Raw genomic sequence first — 21,362 nt, 5'->3', positions numbered from 1 at the left:
CCCCAATTATATCAAGAGTGTGTCTCCGGGGGTGCGTGGGTGGCTCAGATGGTTGGGCTCAGGTCCTGGGATGCAGCCCGCCTTGGGCTCTCAGCTTGGCAAGTAGTCTGCTTCTGCCTCTCCCTCTGCTTCTCCCCCTGTTTGTACTCTTTTCTCTATCAAATGAATAAATAATATATATTTTTTAATTTATCTGACAGACAGAGATCACAAGTAGGCAGAGAAGTAGGCAGAGAGAGAGGGAGGGGGGAAAGCAGGCTCCCTGCTGAGCAGAGAGCCCGATGCAGGGCTTGATCCTAAGACCCTGGGATCATGACCTGAGCCGAAGGCAGAGGCTTTAACCCACTGGCCACCCAGGCGCCCCGAATAAGTAATATCTTAAAAAAGAATGTGTCTCTGGACATTGCCAACAGCCCCTGGGGGGCAAAATCGCTTTGGGGTGAGAACCACTGGCCTGGTTCTTTGGTTTTCCACAAGCAGATACAAGGGCTGGCAGCTGGATATACACTGTATGCACTGGCTCTCCAGTGCCTTCTCGTTATGTCCACTTATTTGTCCTGTCAGGTATATCCCATGTAACATGTCAAAACTAAAATTCTGATTTATATTCTGTCCCATGTATATCTGTACCTTGTCACCCTGCTCGATACACCTCTCTTGCTCTTAACCTCACAGTTTTATCCATCGGTAAATCCTACCGGCTCTGCTCTCAAAATATACCCCAAATCTGACTACTACTTAATACCTCCACTGCTGCCAAGCCCAAGCCCATATGGTTCCTCACTGAAATTATGACCTCGGTTCCCTGCTTCCACCCTGGTTCCCCTAGTCCAGTGGTTCTCACCTAGGAACTTGTTACAAATGCAAATTGTCCTCCAAATCTAGTAAATTAAAAACTCTGGGGATAGGACACAAAAACTGAGGTAATGAAGTCCTCCATATCTGAGGCCGCTCTCCTGCCCCCATCTCTCCCATCATATTCCCTAACTAAAACTTTCTCCCTAGCTCACCTTGTTCAGTCACACTGAACTCCCTGTGTTCTATAAGCAGTCAGATACTTCCCACTACTGGGCCTTCTCAATAATTGTCTTTCTTCCTGAAAAGTTACTCATCCTCACAGATAATCCTCAAGTCTCTATTTAAATGTCCCCATGTCAACAAATCCTTCTTGGACTAGCCTACATAAAATAAAAACACCTTCTTCCTGAACTAGCCTCCTTACTCTGCTTAATTTTTCACCAAAGCCATCTGTACTACCTACCCAGGCTATGGGTCTGCTTTGTTTATTACTGTCTTCCTACATTCTACTATGTAAACCCCATATGAACTAGGAAAGATTCTTAAGCCTAACAGATGTTCATTAAGTGTTACCTTTCTGAGGCAATGGCTGCCTGTGGTCCATTAGAGGAATGATACAAAGAAGTCAAGGAAGAATATTTAATGTTACTTAAGTAACTACCAAGAATATTTCAGGTCGGGGGGAGGGAAAAAAACCCAAGCAACCCCAAAATGTTGTAAGAAACATACCCCAAACCCAGAGCTGTAAGGCGACGGACAGGGACAGATACAGCAGCTGACAGTAAAGGCTAAGGGATTTCAGAGTATATTAATTACAGGTTCGCAAAGTTTAGGAAGACTTCGGATCTGAGCCCAGAAGGCATGACCAGCCTTCTATAACTAAGGACAACAGATGAAATTATAGGTTAAAGAGGCCTGTGTGCACTACCAGAGAGGTGGAGGCTTGCTGAGGCCAGTCTGCCCAAGATGTGTTCATACAGCACCACCCTGAGGAGCAGTTCGGTAAAAAGGATGGTGGAACACAGGGGAAGGCTGGATTAGACAACTCTAAATAGATTTCTTTAACGCAGGGCTTCTTGGTTAACATGTATAATGTCAATCTCTAAAAAAGAAAGTAGAATATATAGTGTTTCCCTGCCTTAATCACACAATCTTTTGTTTTGCATAGGCACACATAGCAAGCAACTTACAGAAGAGCCAAGCTTAACGTCTCCTACTGTTGGTGACATTTTTACCCACCTCATTTTGTTGTAATTTGCCTACTAAATTAACACAGAAATAATGTGTCCCCAAACAAAAGACTCCTTTCGTTAGTATATTTAAACCAAGTCTGCAACTCCAATTCTGAACACGCCCAGAGGCCAGCTGTCATTTAATAAGATTGTGCTCAAAATTCACTATACATTGCTTAGTTATCACAGATCTTCCACTTGGGAAATAAAATCCTGAAATTTTATTTTCACCACTCCATTCTTGATTCAATTTGTAATAAATAATACAATATGAGAACAATTTAAGCCTATAGTATTTTAAGTGTCTTTCCAATGCTTTTGAGAATTTTAAGTATTTTGGACTCCTAAGAAGGTATTTAGATCTAAGATAAACATACTAGAATCAAACAACAACAACAACAACAAAATAGTACCACTACAGTAGCTGGAAGGTACTCAAGAGACCACTCAATCCAGTGTGCTGAAAGGTCTCGCCAGCCATGTTACAAGAAATCATGTCTTTACTCAAAGTCAAATAACAAGTCAGGTACCAAAAACATCAAACAGAGCTCAGGTCAGCTGACATCCCAGTTGGTTATCTTTTTAACACACGATACAGTGCATATACAGATCTTAATTGGGGAAACATAAAAACTGATAAAGAATTATCTGAAGTGTGATAAAATAAGGGGTAAATCAACTCCAGTGGTCTTCAAAGGACATGAAAAGAGAAAGTAAACTGAAGACATCCTTTTCTTTCTACAAAAAAGGCAAGACAAACCAAGTGTAAAAGCTAGAGATTTATTGTTATTTTGTGATTAATAAATTGTCAAATTGGTTATGACACTATCCCACACTGTAAACCACCATTTGCCAGTACAAAAGTTTTTGAACCAGACTGAGGCATAAGGCAGAGAGAGCAAAGACACATGAATATCATCCTTAACAACCTCCACTAGTCATGCCTCCACCTTGACCATCACTCATGTTTTCCTGCTGGGGAAAGTGTCAGAACAGTGCACGGGCTGGTGGGCAACCTGGCCTCTTGACCTTTTTTAATAGCAAGCAACTTACAGAAGTAATGGAATTCAACTTGTATTTCCCTTGATTTTATTGGTCTGAACTCATTTTAGGTTACTTTAACATTTTAATTTCCTGTAACTGTACATGAGAGAATATAACGACCTAAGAGAATACTGAACCAGAGTCAGCCATGTATATCACTGACCCCAAAGTTGTGTTTTAATTGGTCCTAAAGGAATGTACCACACACCCCAACAGTTTGAGAGTTAAGCAAACAGAACTTCTTTGGGGAGGGAAGAAAAAGGCTGCAGAACAGCCAAATGTACTCAACATTGTTAAAACGGCTCTTTGTTTTTCACCCCTGAACGATACCTCTTTACTATACTATATGCACAGAAATCCTAACAGAATCTTGGTTGCCAGTATTATTTAGGCTGGCCCAATCCAGGAGAGATCCCCACCCCCCGCCCCTAGTTCCCCTTCTCTGAGGCTCTGAAAAGCACAATATTTAACTATTTCTTAATAGAACTACCAAACACTTCAGAAACAAGTGGCTCACAAATCATTTTAAATTCATGTATTGCCTGTGCATGAGAAAACTGATAAACCCAAAAGATAGTTCTATTTTTATATGGCAATTAAAAATAACTGAAACATCAAAACACTTTCAGTGAAAGCAACATTTCAATTACAAATTGTAATGCCTGTTGAACTACCTATGGGAGAAGCTGAGAAGTCCTAGGCAAATGCACTTTTCGGTTATACTACAGTGCTCCTTCACTCTGCACACGGATGAAGGTAATTTACAGTCAATCTGTGAATGTTGAGACAGTGTAACATTATGTTGTCTGTACAATTAAATGTCCTTAGAGAGATAACCAGAATCAGCTTTTCTATTCTATTTTCAACAAACCTGACTACCGGCACTTTTGCTGAGAGATGTTTGTCAAAGATGCTGTAAGATTCTACACAATCAGGAAATACTCAGCTTTCAAGTATTTCCTTATCTTCACTTTTTTGGTTACAGGTGCTTTACTTAGATAATCTACTGCAGTTTGTTTCTAGAAATGCAATCCCAACTGTGCATACTACATTGTATACAAATAAAGCAAAAACTGTCAGTAGTATAAATCTTACAGCGTTTTGTCTGCAAAAATACATGCCAAAGTCAAAGTCACAATAAGCAGTACTGTACCACAAATTATAGAGCGCAAATGATTTGCTTCTTTTTAATGCTTTTATTCTACATAAATTACTACCATAGGCTAATGTTTAAAAAGCAAATAAATTGGACAGATGCAGGACAAAAATCTGTTCACCCAACTATAAAAGGTGATGTTTTTTTAAAAATTACAATAAATGCAGAAGTGTTTGATGCATGCAGTAGCCTTAAATGAAAAAGCATTGATTCCCACTGTTTAAAAAAAAAAAAAAGAAAAGAAACACAGAGAAACCCACACATCTTACTGCACTCCACCTTAAAATGTATCATATTGGGTTTGTTTATAACAGCACAGAATTCCAAGAGTCAAAATGAAATAAAGCGGGTATTTTAAAGATTTTAAGAGCCGTTATCAAAAATAAATTACATTTTTTCAAGATACATAAATGCTGCTATGATGGCTGCGAGCCCAGTAACCTTTCAATAGCAGCATTGATATCACCTCCTGTTGCTATGAGCGCCTGCAAGTTTGCTTCACGGTTCAAAAATCCCATTGCACTGAGCTGTTCCAGTTGTTGCTGAAATCTGACTTCTGGATTCTGTAGCTGTTAAAGGAAGAAAAAAAAAACCACTAACCAAAACTCTAAGGAAAATCAGTCTGTGTCACACCTAGATAACCTCTAAAAGGTTTTAAATGCTCTTTTACAAATATGCTGGTCTACTAAGCTATAAAAACACTGGCCTCTCTTGAAACACAGTCAACATACTTAAAAGCCTATTAGCATTTAATTTTTTTATTTTAAATAGTCTAATTTATGCTTAGTCCTGTCACACAGAACACAAAACTCTGCTTTAAAAAAAAATCTTTTGGGGTGATCACTGGATGGCTCAGTCAGTTCAGCATCTGACTCTTGATTTCTGCTCAGGTCACGATCTCAGGGTCACGAGATCAAGTCCAGCGCTACACCGGGGAGTCTGCTTGAGATGCTTTCTCCCCATCCACCTCTAACCCTCCCCACCACTTACACAAACACTCTTTCTCTCAAAAATTAAGAAATAAAATTTTTGAGAAAATCACATAATAAACCCCATCCGTTACATCAGATATATTTAAGAAACCGGTGAAAATGCAGGAAACCTAAAAGTATATATGCAAGTAGTTCAGAACTAATAATTTATTTTGTAGTTATTGACCAATTGGGTAAATATAAAAGCAGAGTTCTCATGTACAAAATTCTAATGTGCATTCAATTTCTGCACTGGCCAGTCATGTCTCCAAGAGAGTTCCAGGCCCACAGAATATGCTCCTGACAATTTAGCCACCTCAAATCTTTCTTCAGAAATGAAGAGAAGACAAAAATACATAAATGATCAATCAATCCTGGCCAATCTGAAAATAAGGAGGCCTGTACATTGTTCAAATTACATAACAATTCTGTCCAGTACCTAAAATCTTTTTTTCTTATTAATTCTATGAATATTATTTTGATTCTGAAGCTGTATTAGTATTGGGACTATAAATACTTGTACAGGATAAAACCCTGCCCTGTTTATTATATTTGATAAGACTTAAAATCAGAAAGCATGCTCTATTTTTTGCCATGCAGAATTACAGGGGCAATCTACCGTAACAGGTTTGACGGGCTATCATCCTCATACAATGGCAGATTCTTAGTAAAGCTAATAAATGTTTCCAGCTGTAAGAACATTATTAGAAGTGCACATTTTTGTGAGGTTTATATATGTAACACAAGCTACCACAGGAAGTAGTAGTGGGCAGGGAGAGACAGGATTTTTTCTTTAAGCCAAAACACAAGGTCTAGGGGCACCTGGGTACCTCAGTTGTTAAGTGACTGCCTTCGGCTCAGGTCATGGTCCTGGGGTCCCGGGATCGAGTCCCACATCAGGCTCCCTGCTCGGCAGGGAGTCTGCTTCTCCCTCTGACCCTCCCCTTCTCATGCTCTCTCTCTCATTTTCTATGTCTCAAGTAAATAAATAAAATCTTTAAAAAGTAAATAAGTAAATAAATAAATAAAATACAAGAACTAGAGAGAACTGTAGTTATAGCTGTTCAGGAGGTATTTGAGATAATCAAATTTCTATTCCTCCTTAACAAACTTTATGAAATACAACGCATTTCAAATAATTTCCAAAGAGGGGCTCTAAAAAAATGCATTTTAAAAGGCAACTTCCAAAAGGCAAAATTGTAACATTTCTTCCCTTACAACTGTTTCCTTCAGTGTCTAATAGTACACCGAAGTCTATAATTTTTGTTATGCCTGTTGTTTAAGATTGTGCTTTTCATTATACTCTAAACCCTGAAGGACTGCCTCTTTTTTTCCTTCTTTCTTTTTTTGGTTGTTTGTGGAAATTTCTAAATTTCCAACAAGAAATACAAAATGTGAGCAGAAAAGTCTTCACCTGAGGATTTACTCCAGCAAGAGCCTGCAGCATTTGTTGGATAAACTGCTGGTGTCCCGGCTCAGTGGTTCCCGTCGTCGTGGGACTCGGGGTTTCACTAGGTGCAGAGTTAGAACCATTGCTTCCTGAAGAGCCTCCAGTGCTTCCTAACGCCCCTAGGCCAGGAGTAAACCTAAGGAAGCATGAATTGGTTAATAAACCTAAGCTCCTGCAACAGGAGGCCAGACCAGGCCCCTAATGATAAAACAGTTAACATTTTAATATAGCATTAGCTGTTATCTTCTTAAAATGAACATTTTTCATTTTAAAAACTCAGTTTTGAAAACAATCTCAATAAAAATAGGCAGAATGACATTTAAAAGTTAAGTTGCATTTTCATAGTCATCCCCAAATAAGCCTACCCTGGGATCAGGCCGGGAGCTTCCGTTGCTAATGTCTGTAAACCCTGCTGAATCTGTAACAAGGCCTGCATCGCCCTAGGATTTGACATCGCCGATAATGTATCAGGATTCTGCATCTAAGGAAGAAAGAGAACAGGTGGTTAACAAGGGAATTAAAATCAGTGAAAGTACAATTTAAATGTTTCTTTGCTATGTTTCTGGAGAAAACCTAAAACCTTACTCCCAGACACTGGTAATCCAGAATTTCTTTCCCCAGATAAACACAAGCACCTCCTCCTTGACAGCAAACCTAGTGTGCAAATCATTAACTGACCTCCTCCCAAGTCCATCAGGAAAGCCACTTTTCATAGTGAAAGACAATCAGGTGCTACTGTGAAAGCCACAACTGCTCCCATTCTCCAACAGAAGACAGAAGTGTAATTTCTAAGAGACAACCTCCAACTGCACAATTTATGTAACGTGGTTACATATGGTAAAAGCCACATATTCCTCCCGACCAAACGTTATCTGTTGCCGATTAAACAATTTTACCAGTAAAATAGACTCTAAAACAATAGTTCCAAATTTGAAGTTAATACGTGTATACTGAGTTCAGCCTCACTACTTCCAAATATACACCACCTGACTGACCAAAAAAGATTGGCTAACATTAACATCATTATAATATGTCAAGGACAATAACTAACCTTGGATAATGGTTTACAAGCCCAAGAATCATTTGTATAATATTTAAAAGGCCTAGAACTACCAGTTTCAAAACACCAAGACTGACTTTTGTCTTTTTAAATAATAAAATACTATTCTAATCTCAAGTTGGTGTTGTTGTGTTGTTTTTTTTTTAATAATAAAACCTTCTGTGTAGGACAACACTGACAATTTTAATCGTGCTAATTCCGAGTCTGAGGAAATGAGATCTACCCCTCAAAAAAGAGACATTCCATTAATTTGTAGGAATTAAAGCATTACAATGAACCAAACCCGTAAAGCAGAACAGGGTAGCTCCTTCCTATTACTCGAGATTAGTTAAACCATAAAGCATAACATGACACAATGAAGCACTTCAAAGTTAGTTAAGTGAAAGGAAATGGTTTATGGTATTAACGAAGCATTCAAAATCCTAAATCCTCAAAAGCAAAAACAAAATGGTCCTTTCCTCAGAATTTATGTTTAAGAAATATAAGCAAAAGGTCAGCAGTGAAATGGGGCTTAGTTAAGATCAAGCTGAATTCTCTGCAAATTGACAGCATTATCAAACTAACTTCTATGGTTTGCTATCAGCCAGAGAAGAGTAAGGAAAATGTTTATTATCAAACTTTTTCAAGCAAATCATTACCGAAGATAGCTAGCATCTTTTCTTACTCACTTGTTGGAGGAAAGTTGGGAGCTGTTGTCTCATTTGTTCTTGAAGCTGAGGATTTCCAGCAAATAGGGGATTATTCAGCATCATCTATGGGGCAAGTGTTCAAACAATTTTAACTGGAAATATCTGAAACAAGTAATGTACCTTGTTTAACAGTCTATCTTCCCCAAGTGCCTAACCTGGCACTTAAAGGGAGGAAGGTAGAACATGAATAAAAAAGGAGAAGGGAAGATACTGTCCACAAGAGGGATCTCCAGGGGAAAAAACAAAAACAAAAACAAAAACAAAATGAGGCACCTTCTCTCTCAATGAGAATGATGATTATGATAATGACATGCAATATCCTAAAAAATAATAACAATCATTTTCTTAGGATTTTCCTTGAGCAAAGGTGAGTATTTGCCCTTAAAAGAAAAAAGGGGGTAACTGGCATTCAGGAGGATACATCTGCTGCTACACTGACAGAATAAACATAAGCATCAATACATGAAACAATACATGGCTTGCTCAGACACCTCAACACACAAGTGGCAAGCACAGAGAAAAATCCAGATCTGGAACCACTCTATCTATCTGCCTGCCTACTGCAAAACAGCTAGTATTCGGTCCAGAAAAATAACCAGAACAGCAACCACCTTGACAGAGAAATGGAGCTGCTAGGTGAAAATCCGCCCAGGACTAGCACCAAAGGATCTCTGGGGAGAGTATTAAAATGTGTTAAGACCTGAAAGATGTAAATCCGTTTGAGAACACCAAGATTAGCCTCTGGATTTCACCTCACTACCACCAGAGATAAGAAAACTCGCATGCCTCCGAACATTCACACAGGTGTTAAGAATTAAAGTCAGGGTCAATATTAATGTTAATACCTGAAAACAAGATTATGATACATGATCAGCATAACCAGAAACTAATTCTCAAAGCTTTGAAAAAGATGAAAATTTTATCACTTTCCCCAGAAGGAGCGAAAAGTCAACTGACAATGATTTACTGATCACCTATTTACCAGTCCAAAGTCTGGAGGGTGAAGTAAAATGACCCTTGCCCTCAAGAAGTTAACCATATTTGAGAGCAATTAATTACACGTACACACTAGAAGTAAACAGAATTCCATTCTCCCTCCTTTGTCTATTGTTACAAAGTGGATTATTTAGTTATATCCAACAAAATAATGAAAGTAGGAGGAAGTCAGTGTTTTGTGAATATATCATATTTGTTTCCAAGTGACCAATAAATTCACAGTACATGAAATAATACCAACTTGAGATCAACAAACCTGCTTCTTTATTGGCTCCAGTAAAGTATTTTTTATTATGAACAGATTAATAAAGTTACCACATTTATCTTTCAAGATTCATGTCATTTGAGACAGCATGGCATCTTAAACTGATTCATTCATTCTCAGAAAAGTATTATCTCATTTCAGGTATTTCTCCTAACTTAACTGACTATACAACAATATGGTTTATATATTCAGACTTTTTTGAGTTTCTAAAAATCAAAATCAGAACAGAAAAACTAAAAACTTTAATCTGCTGATAACCAGAGTATGTTGTAAACATTTCTAAATTGCCTACAATAAAAGACATCCACATATAGCTTTCTTTGTTAACATTTTGCTTTAGAGTGAAAAAAAAAATATGTCGAAGTGCTCGTCACTTTATAATGTTAATTTAATTAAATGGCTGAGAATATACTTATTAAAGTCAAAATTTTTATTTATATTTTTTAATTTTATTTTTCAGTGTAAAGTCAAAAAAATTTTTTTAATTTTTTTTTTTTAATTTCTTTTCAGTGTACCAGAATTCATTGTTTATGCACCACACCCAGTGCTCCATGCAATACATGGCCTCCATAGTACCCACCACAAGGCTGACCCAGCTTCCCACCCCCTGCCCCTTCAAAACCCTTAGATTGTTTTTCAGAGTCCATAGTCTCTCATGGTTCATCTCCCCCTCCAATTTCCCTCAACTACCTTCTCCTCTCCATCTCCCCATGTTATAGCAGTTATAAAACATGCAACTCCTCCGTGTTATTTCTTATGCTCCACAAATAAGTGAAACCATAGGATAGTTGACCTTCTCTGCTTGTAAAGTCAACATTTTTAAATAAGATGCACATTCAGTGCTAATTAATCAAACAGATATTTAAAAACATACAAATACCATCACTCAACATATTTTCCATTTATTTAAAACAAAAGTGCTATGATCACAGTAAGTGGAGCATTTAATACTAATTTTTATATGAATAAAACAAAAATATACACAAATTCACCTAAAAACTTGTTCTTTGTTTCCAATTCCACAAATATTAAGAGGACAGAAGTTACTGCTGAGGATTATAACACAAAGATAGCTGCTATATATTTGAATGGTTCCAGACTTCAGAAAATAAAAAACATTTTGTTGACATAAAGAAAAGTAATTAACTTTAAAAGCTTTTAGAATGTTGGAAATGAGAATACACTATAAAGGAAAATATTTATTATCCCTTATATTTTATAGAAGCCATTTTTAATATCCAGCAAATTTAAACTACAGGTGATCAAGGTTATTTAATATTCTCCAAGGTTTTTTAAGCCCAGCTGTTCTTAACCTAGGGGAACATCTGAATTGCCCAGGGAACTTCAGGGATAGGGGAAATGAGATGTAATTACACCAAAATCTCTCAGGACAGAGAGGTTTTTTGTTTTTTTTTTTAACTTTAAAATTCCCAAAGAGATCCTAAATGTTCAGCCAGGGTTGAGATCCACTAATTCCCTTAGTTACGGTCTCTTCAAAACAATTAAGAAAATAAATAAATTAATAAAATACCATTATACTAACTTTGAGGGGTGATCTATAATGGAAAGAATGAGAACACTGTTCCCACAAATCTCCCTCTGCCTTTAAAAAATGATTTCAGGATATTTTATAACTGCTATCTTGAACATGACCATTACACAGAATCAGTGTGATCTAATAAACATAAGTATTCCAAGAAATGTATTACCACAGCACTTAATCACTTTCAAGATTTACATTTCACTAAAGAACATATCTTCCAAAGGGAAAGTAATCCAAAACTTTATATCCATCTCCTAAATCAATATACATAGATACAGAGTAAACCTACACTTCTTTCTAGCCAATAAATAGCAGAGAAGAAAATGTTCTAATTATATATGAAGAATTAGTCTACTGCAAAGAAACAAATGTCCAAGATATTGGAAATGCAGTTTACCCAGTTTTGTAGTATGTAACACAACACAACCCAAATGTGCCAAAATCACATTTATTTGATTAGGCTATTTCAATTCACACTGCACAGTCCTTTTTAATGTAATTACAAACTCACCTGTGCAGCAAGGTCAGGGTTCTGACTTAGTGACTGCATCATGCTTCTCATGTAAGGGGCAGACAACATGTTTTGCATAAGTTGTGGGTTTTCAGTTATTTGTTGCAACAAGCTCTGCATTCCTGGTGTGTTGAACATACTAGCTGAAAGTTTGTTAGAAAAAAAAAAAAAAGACACTGTATCAAGGAAAAGACCCATAAACAAAAGTGAAAGCTTTAAAATACAATATATACCATATGTAATTTTAGTAACTGCAGATGAGCAAACATATTACTAATCAACTGAACCAAGAAAGAATTTTAAAACTAAGATCTCCACAACTACACACTCAACATATAACAGTAAAGAAGGGTTTATGATGTTAAACATTCTGGATACATTTACAATAAAATCACATCTAACACTTACACTAGGTTCTAAAGTCAATTTAAGAAGCAAAAATTAGATATGGTTGAAATTACTATGAAAAATCCCAAGGGCGCCTGGGTGGCTCAGCTGTTAAGCGTGTGCCTTCAACTCAGGTCAGGATCTCAGGGTCCTGGGATTAAGCCCTGCTTCTGGCTCCCTGCTCAGTGGGAGGCCTGTTTCTCCCTCTCCCACACCCCCAGCTTTTGTTCCCTCTCTCGCTATGTCTCTATCAAAAACAAAATATTTTAAAAAAAGAAAATAAAGAAAAATCCCATACAGAGAGTAAGTCTGGGCCAACATCTCCTCTAGGACTGCAGAAGAATCACATCCAGCATTTGATATGCTCCTACTTAAAGAACGTAAGCCCTCTCATACCCAGGAAACCAGATGTAGCCTCCATCCCACTTTCACTCATTACTGACACTCACTCTCCAAAACAGCAGGCACATTTAACATTTCAGAGCAGCGACTAAGAACAGTGACTAGAGTTACCTGGGTTCAAACCTAATCTAACTATGTAAACTTGGGTTAGTTTTTTGGCCTCTTCACCCTTCCAGTTTCCCCAGTCAAATGGAGTTAAGTACTATCTAGTGCAAAGGACAGGTTGTGACAATTAAACTACTTAAGGGCAAAAGTGCTTGTTACTTTATTCTTTCCTTTTTTTTTTTTTTTTTTTGCTAAGAGCTATAGTTAAATTTATGCAAATTCAACGTTCTCTGAAAACTAATTTGCTCAACACATAACCAGATTTTCACTTGCTGACTACATATACTCAACCTCAAATATATTCTCAAACTCATTATATGCAAACTTAACTCATTAGTTTTTTCATTTCCCTTCTGCTCTCATTCCATCCAGCGTAATTTTATCAGGCTTAAAACATTGACACTTCCTACTTATTTTTCTAACTTATTATAATTCTGCTGGGGGTTTTTTGGTAATCAGTCTTTTTTTCCTATTTCCTCAAGTTGTTTCAATTGGGTTACTTTCTACATCCTGGACTCTATGAATATTCTAACACAAGTGTTGATAAACACAACCTGCAGAGCAAATATGGCCCATGACCTGCTTCTGTACAACCCACAAGGTAAAAATGCTTTTACATCTTTGAATGGTTAAAGATACAAAATTATTCTGTGAAATATGAAAACTATATGCAGTCAAACTTCAGTGTCCATAAATAACATCTTCTTGGAGGGGCGCTTGGGTAGTTCAGTGGGTTAAGCCTCTGCCTTCCGCTGAGGTCATGATCTCAGGGTCCTGGGATCGAGCCCCACGTTGGGCTCTCTGCTCAGCAGGAGGCCTGCTTCCCCCGGTCTCTCTCTGCCTGCCTCTCTGCCTGCTTATGATCTCTGTCAAATAAATAAATAAAATCTTAAAAAAATTTTTTTTCTTGGAATACAGTCACACGCAGGTGTTAACTGTCAATGGCTGCTTGTGTACCACCATGGCTAAGTAGTCCAATAGAGGCTGTGCACAGCCCTTGATGACTGCTGCAGACCCAGAACGCTGCTCAGTGCACCACACTATTGCTGTAGCATGTTGTTATTTTCTTTTTTTAACTACCAGTAACATACTAGTCTCATAAGAACAAGAAGAAAAAGATAAAGTTGGACTACAAATATTGTGCTTTTAAAGCACAATGGAACATGGATTATTTTATCAATGAGATGGCAAAGCACTGTATTTTTATGCAATGACAATGAAAAAATACAATATACTTCAACATTGCTAGACTAAGCACTCATTGCACTATGCCCAACTCAGAGGCAAGCAACAGTCAGGAAAATACGAAATTTAAAATGCAGCCACCTCATCATAGCCAGATTTCTTTACAAAAATAAAATATGAAAATAAGCCTACAACCAGTTAAGTTTCCAAGTGGCTTATTTGTTAGCCAAAAAGGAAAGCGGTGTATTAGTGGTGATTAATTGGCATGCTTAATGAAATCTTGATTGCAGCAGCCAAATATAAATGTGTCCAGATAAATAAACTCGTTTAAGTCCATTACCCTTTCAAGGAGAACAGTTTCTCAAGAGTTAAGGACATTAGACTCACAGCATCAATATTCAATTTAAAAACAATGCAAGTTATTCTGAGTGGTATTCCTTTGTTTTTAATGAGCTGACAGATGTTTCTGCCCAGTTCTTGTTTGAGAAGTCAATGCCAAGTTTAAAGTGTCTAAAAAATCAGACTTTATAAACAGTCTGCATAGAATTACAGGCAAAACTACTTTCAAAGTCCAGAAAATAATTCAATGCAACCTGAAATAAAATCAGGTTGATTTTACGATTTAAAATGGATTTTATATTTATATATTATATTTATATAATATATAAATTTTATTATTTATATTTACATTATTTATATTATTTATTTTTATATATATATTATATGTTATTTTAAAATATAATATTTTATTTATATTAAAATTATATTTTATTTATAAAATCAGGTTGATATGATGATGATGAAAACATATGTGGAGGATTAGCTGAATATAGAAAGCTTATTTAAAAAATACGGTATTTAAAAACTATGGCTATTCATTGTCTTATTCACCAGCAGGTACTCCGGAAAATATTTTGAACTGTCACATTATTCAACGAGCAGGAGTATCAATAGAGAACACCATTTCACTCTTGTGAACTTCGCCATAGTCAATTCCATAGATTTTTGTCTGAAATATCCTGACCTGGCCAACCACACAGCAGCAGTTTGACGGCTAAGCAGAAGTAGTTTTTTTGTAAGATGTAAGGTTTTACTTCAAAATTTTTTTAGATAAAGGCTAAGACTGAAATTCTGAACCACCTAACCAGCATTACCAAACACCAGATGACTCTCAAAATTATCTTTTGCTAGAAACTTGATAATGTTTCCCAATGAATTCTACCCATAATTATAAGACAAACAGCATGCAAACTTGTGGAACTCATACTGTGATAAAGTAATTTTGACAATAGCAGAAATTGTTTAAATGACAATATCAAGGTGCTTTATACATTCTCTTGCTGTCAAAAGTTAAAATGAGATCTCCATTGCCATGAATTTACAGATTGTTTTTTTAAGTTCATATTACTGTTCCGGCAGCATTCTTTGGACCTCAATACAAGTGCAAAGGAAATTTCCATATTTCAAAAGTCATTTAATTTTGTAATTTGAGGTCCTACCACCTAACCTTCAATTGGAAGTGATTAATCTGCAATGACATATTTAAAGCAAAGAAGAATGTAACAGAATCCTACAAATGCTTCCAACTGATGACTATGCTATTAAAATCATATACTTTTGAAATGAGTACATATTTAAGTAAAATCTCATTACACATCTTGACAACAGGAAACACTGTGAACATCAATTAAGTAAATGTCATCCCTAAAAAAGAATTCCATTCCTATCATTAGTATATATATATGAAAAAGTATTACTCAGTTATATTTTTACTTACTGCAATGTATTTTCTCTCATAATATTCTCGCTTTACTTTTTTTTTTTTTTTTAAGATTTTATTTATTTGACAGAGATCACAAGTAGGCAGAGGCAGGCAGAGAGAGAGGAGAAAGCAGGCACCCTGCTAAGCACAGAGCCCAATTCGGGGATTGATCCCAGGACCCTGAGATCATGACCTGAGCTGAAGGCAGAGGCTTTAACCCACTGAGCCACCCAGGTGCCCCTCACTTTGCTCTTGACATGCAAGGCCTAAAGTATTACCTGGCCCCTTGCAAGAAAAATTTGCTAACTCCTGCTCTAAGATTTCCTCATCTTCTAGAATAAGTGCTTACTGGGCAAAAGAGAGTCAAGAGTTTTATCTTTACAGGTATGTGTGTATATTTGTGTATGTGTAACTGCAAAGAGTTGAATAAAAATCTCAACAGTGTATATACTATGCTATGTTAGGCCAGCAGAATCTACTTCCTTTTGCTGTTTTTGGTTCTCCTTTGATGGATACAGTAACATGAAATCTTAAAGTATCAAGCCATTAAGTAATAAATCTGAATAAGAAGTCACAAAACTGATTTTTTGACATAAGTTGTTAATGTAGATAACAATGCTATAGTTAATTAAAAAAAAAAACAGCAATTCACCTATCAGGAGATTAAGTCTTTGATCTTTCAAATGTGAATAAAGTAGCTCTCTCAAAGATAGTTTAAAAATCAAATAAGCAGTAAGTAAAATACAGAAGGGATAATTTTTTTCCTTGATTAAATGATATTATTTCGATGTAACCTAGACTTCCTGTGGTGATCATTTCGGAATATATACAAACACTGAATTTCACTTCCTCTCATTTCCATGATAAGCACTAGGACTAAAATCCTAACTCTAGCTTCAGATTTTAGACCTAGCTCTTAGCATCTGAATAGTTGACAAAGGGACTTCCATTTACTGAGTCTAGTCTACAGAGAAATAATCAAAAGTAAATTCCTAACCTGTTCGGATATCAGACTCTCCAGCAGCTTCATACACAGACCTTAAAGCCACTGTAGAAGATTCTTATCCATAAGGTCTGAGGTTAAGACCTGAGAGTCTGATTTCTTTTTTAAGATTTTATTTATTTATTTGCTAGAGAAAGAGACAGCCAGAGAGGAAACACAAGCAGGGGGAGTGGGAGAGGGAGAAGCAGGCTCTCCACTGAGCAGAGAGCCTGACACGGGGCTTGATCCCACAACCCTGGGACCATGACCTGAGCCGAAGGCAGACGCTTAACCAACTGAGCCACCCAGGGGCGCAGAGAATCTGGTTTTTTAACAAACCTGCCAGGTGCTCTGATGCAGCTCATTTAGCCCTAGTCTCACTCAGGACCAGAGTCTGGGAATCCACTGATCTACAATAGAAACTAGACCAAAGCCAAGAAACACATGCTCCAGTAGGAAGTCCACTAGTAATTGTATTCTCTCGGACTTCAGTTTTCCTACGGTTGAAATGAGATGACCACCCACTTCTCCCAAAACCATCTCATGGATAAAGGAGGGGTCATCTCATTAGTAACCCTTTCCACTATAATGCACACAAGTGATTAATACTAATCACTACATATTTAAAACTCCCATTTAAAAAACCTGGAACATGAAAAGATAATTCATAAAAGTTACTTCACACACACACACACACACACACACAGAGCACAAAGAGTAACAGTATAAAAAATGTTTTCATTATTCAAAAATGTGAGGATAATAGAGAAAAGTGGTGTGAGCTGTTTGGAGCCTACCTCCTACTCCAGGCCCCAAATTTGGTGCAGATGAACTCTGCCCGGAAGTGCCACTGGCAGCATTAGCACCAGTGCCCCCAACAGTGCTGGTGGTCCCACTGGAAGCTGATGAACTCTGGGAAGCCTGTGGAGCCCATGGATTGGGTAATGGATCTCTATTTTCTGTACGGGAAGGCTGACTACCTTCACCTGAGGATGTATTGCTCACGAGGGAAGCAAATGGATTACCACCAAACTGTAATAAAAGACAAAAAATCATAAAGAATAAGCTTTTGTTTTAAATAACAGATATGGAACTTTCTTTTAATGAAAACTGTATTCCCCATATAAAGGTACCCTTCAATCACACATGTATTTCTGTTAAATCAGGAGCTGCCCTTTGGCCTAAGCCGCAGGGACCTACGTTATCACCTGTTCTTGTGCAGCACTCAGCATTGGTTCCTGAATATCTGTATACATGCGCCGTAAAGCATTGTATCCCCCTGGGATGCTTTCTAGGTTGCTCAAGGCTCGGTCCTGGTTTCTCATCATTTCCTGCATCATTGCTGGATTCCTGGCAAGTTCCAATGTCTAAGAAAAAGATATTCATATAAAAAGGCACCAAGATACAACTGAATTACTTTAACTATTAACAAACACAGTTGATTTGTTTACAAGTTTTCTAATGATGAATTAACAGTCTTTAATAATTAAATCAGGAACTTATTTTCAATAATTCCTGCTGTCACCTCAATCTAACATTCAAGTAACACCAAGAAACACTCTGTTATGAATGAATGCCCATCTGCTGAATCAGATTCTTTTCGCTTCTTAAATCTGCAAAATAACCATTTACAGTGATCTTTAAAATACAGCAGAAAGCTCAAATCTCAAACAATCCAAAGTAGTGTGTTGCTGAGTTTTCCCGAATAAATACCAGGACTTCTTTTTGGAGCTTAGCCATCTATAAAAGGCAAGCTCCTTAAGCACAGGAAATTAAGTAAAAACTAAGCATATAATTCTTTAGCTAAATGAACTTAAAGAACTTTCCACATACTTGTCTCATAATATCTGGATTATTCAGCATATGACTAATTTCTGGATTTCTCTGAATCAACTGCTGCATTTGTGGATTGGCCATAATTAACTGCCTCATCAGGTCAGGATTTGACAGCATGCTCTGGACAAAGGGATTCTCCATAATCTGGACCATCATTTCAGGATTGGACATAAGTTGCCGCTGCATCTGGCTTTGTAGTTCGGAGAAGTTAGTAGTATTCAAACCCAAGCTACTCAGACCTGCAAGCCCTCCAAGGCCACCTAAGAAGATAAGGGAAAAGATAAGAGGAAAAGGGAAAAGGGAAAAAGATAAGGGATAAATCAAAGTCAGAAATTTTATCATTAATACTACTGTGCTAAAATATGGAAATGCAAAAATAGTGACTCAACAGTCCCATTATGGAAAACCACCTATTTTTAAAGATTTGTCTGAGAGAAGAGAGCGGCACAAGGATGGGTGAGGGGTAGAGGAGAGGGAGAAGTAGACTCCCCACTGAGGAGAGGGGAGAAAGCCTGATGGGGGACTTGATGCCAGGGCCCAGAGATCATGACCAGCTGAGCCACCCAGGCGCCCTAAAAAACCATTTTATTTTTTTTTTTTAAAGATTTAATTTATTTATTTGACAGAGAGAGATCACAAGTAGGCAGAGAGGCAGGCAGAGAGAGAGAGAGGAGGAAGCAGACACCCTGCTGAGCAGAGAGCCCGATGCGGAACTCGATCCCAGGACCCTGAGATCATGACCTGAGCCAAAGGCAGTGGCTTAACCCACTGAGCCACCCAGGTGCCCTAAAAAACCATTTTCAATCACACAGAATTCCTATTACTTTTAAAAAGTAATAGTAAAACTGTAACAGTGTAACTAAAAAACCAATATAACTAAACAATAGTAAAAGTAAAACTCTTCCATTTCTATAACTATTATCAGCCAAAAATCCACTCACTTTGATATTTAAGTTTAAATAATAAAACCAACTAAATATTTCCTGGGTGGCTCAGTCAGTTAAGTGTCTGCCTTCGGCTCAGGTCATGATCCCAGGGTCCTGGGACTGAGTCCTGCATGGGGCTTCTTGCTCAGGATGGAGCCTGCTTCTCCCTCTTTCTGTTGCACACCCCCTTCCTTGTGCTCTCTCACTCTGACAAATACACAAATAAAATCTTTAAAAATATATTTTTTAAATATGTATTTCCTATGTGCAGTATAATACATTTTTGGTCTTTGTCCCAGATTCTGGGCACAGAACTCCTAAAAGCCTTAGAATTTCCAGAGTGAAGGGAGTGTCTTTTGTTCTACAATACAAGCCCCTTTGGATCACACTTCATTTATGCCAATTAATTCCTTAGTGTGGGGCACCTAGACAGCCTCAGGATGGGGGAATCACCAAAAAGGCAAGTGACAAAAACAGCTGTACTTCTAGCCACCCACCAACCTCCAAAAAGAGGAGGAAAAAGAGCTAGATTGGAGACTGAGCTCTATAAAAATTCTTGAGGAATGAGATTCGGGAAATTTCCACGTTGGTGAACACTTGTAGATCATGGGAACCCTGCACTCTCCCACACCTCCATTTCTTGCTCTATGCTTCTCTTCCATTTGTTTATTTCTTAAGTGTAACCTTTACAATAAACTGGTAAACATAAACATTTTCCTGAATTTTGTAAGCTGTTCCAGAGAATTATCAAAAGTGGAGGGAAACTGTGGGACCCTCCAATAGAACAAAGCTGCTGCTGATAAAGGAGAGAAAAGGTCAGGACTTAAAATGGAAACAGATGTCTCTTTGGAGGAATTAAGTCATGGAAAAACCTAACAGATCAAAGATGACTGAGTGATTATCATAAAATGTTAACTGTAAAAATTACAGAAGCAACCAAATGCATTCATTCAAGGAAGTAACAGGGAATAACTGCATAGAGAAGAGGTATGGAAAGAGATTTAGTGGGTAAGAGGCAGTAATTTAAGTAGTTTAAGAGAAGAGTTTTTGTATTTGTTTTCCTTATTTACTGAGCACTTTCTAATAGGCCAGGGACTGTGCTACCCATGCGGGGAATAACCTGAGAAGAAACAAGTACTACACACAGAACTCAATGTAGTAGGAAGGCAGACAAGGAAAACAAATACAGAATCAGTACCCTTATAGCAGAAATAGCCACAAGATACTATCGTGCTATAGTACCTAAGTGGAATGGCTGCTTTCCATAAGATGACAATGAGTGTAGAAAATGAACAGGCTGGCAAGGAATGGGAAGAATTGGAAGAAAGATTTAATAATAAACACAACAAACATTATACAGAAAAGCAAAGAGATAAATATGACTACTGATGTGTTCCTGGAATCACAAAAACTTCGTATTTTACTAGAATGGCAAATAGCAGGGCTCACCAAAAATTCTACATGCGGCCTTTTATTTCTTTTGCAGCTGGACAGGCTCATGTGACTAGTTATGACCAAAGGACTGCAAGAAATGTGTCATTTCTGGCAAAAGTAAGAAGGTCCAGCTTGAGACTCTTAGCTATCTCTTCTGCTACGTCCCAAGTGATGGAGATGGCAAGATTCCATTAGCCTGAGTCCCTGAGGACTGACCACGTAGGTGGGGGCTCACTGCAGACTAAAGAAAAAGCTTTGGATCAAGAAATTAAGATTTGTGGTAAGACGCTACGGAGTTTGAGGTTATCTATTACCAAAAGATAGGTAACCTAATAAAACTGTTGATTAAAACTGTTGACAAAACAGATAATCATGTCCAAAAATGGGCAGAAGATATAAACACAATTCTTCAATGAAGACATACAAATGGCTCTCAGACACATGAAAAAATGTTCATCATCATTAGCCATCAGGGAGATTCAAATTAAAACCATATTGAGATACCACCTTACACCAGTTAGAATGGCCAAAATTAGCAAGACAGGAAACAACGTGTGTTGGAGAGGATGTGGAGAAAGGGAAACCCTCTTACACTGTTGGTGGGAATGCACCAACTTGCATTCCCACC

General features: G+C 37.4%; 1 protein-coding gene across 2 annotated transcripts in view; it reads right to left on the bottom strand.

Moving 5' to 3' along the window:
• Positions 1-2,796: 2,796 nt before the first annotated feature.
• Positions 2,797-21,362, bottom strand: part of UBQLN1 (ubiquilin 1) — a 53,236-nt gene continuing 34,670 nt past the window's right edge. The window contains exons 4-11 of one of the 2 annotated variants that reach the window (XM_059411788.1): positions 18,372-18,634; positions 17,747-17,905; positions 17,336-17,570; positions 11,716-11,858; positions 8,380-8,463; positions 7,017-7,132; positions 6,616-6,787; positions 2,797-4,799 (exon numbers count right to left, since the gene is read on the bottom strand). In XM_059411788.1, the coding sequence (XP_059267771.1) occupies positions 4,647-4,799; positions 6,616-6,787; positions 7,017-7,132; positions 8,380-8,463; positions 11,716-11,858; positions 17,336-17,570; positions 17,747-17,905; positions 18,372-18,634 (1,325 nt within the window). In that variant the 3' untranslated portion in view covers positions 2,797-4,646. The remainder of the gene's footprint in view (positions 4,800-6,615; positions 6,788-7,016; positions 7,133-8,379; positions 8,464-11,715; positions 11,859-17,335; positions 17,571-17,746; positions 17,906-18,371; positions 18,635-21,362) is intronic. The other variant, XM_059411789.1, reaches the window with a different exon arrangement.

Source organism: Mustela nigripes, chromosome 9 (genome assembly GCF_022355385.1).
Source record: "Mustela nigripes isolate SB6536 chromosome 9, MUSNIG.SB6536, whole genome shotgun sequence".
NCBI lineage: Eukaryota > Metazoa > Chordata > Mammalia > Carnivora > Mustelidae > Mustela > Mustela nigripes.
Note: the sequence above shows the minus strand (reverse complement) of the source record. Positions and strands in the feature narration are given on the sequence as shown.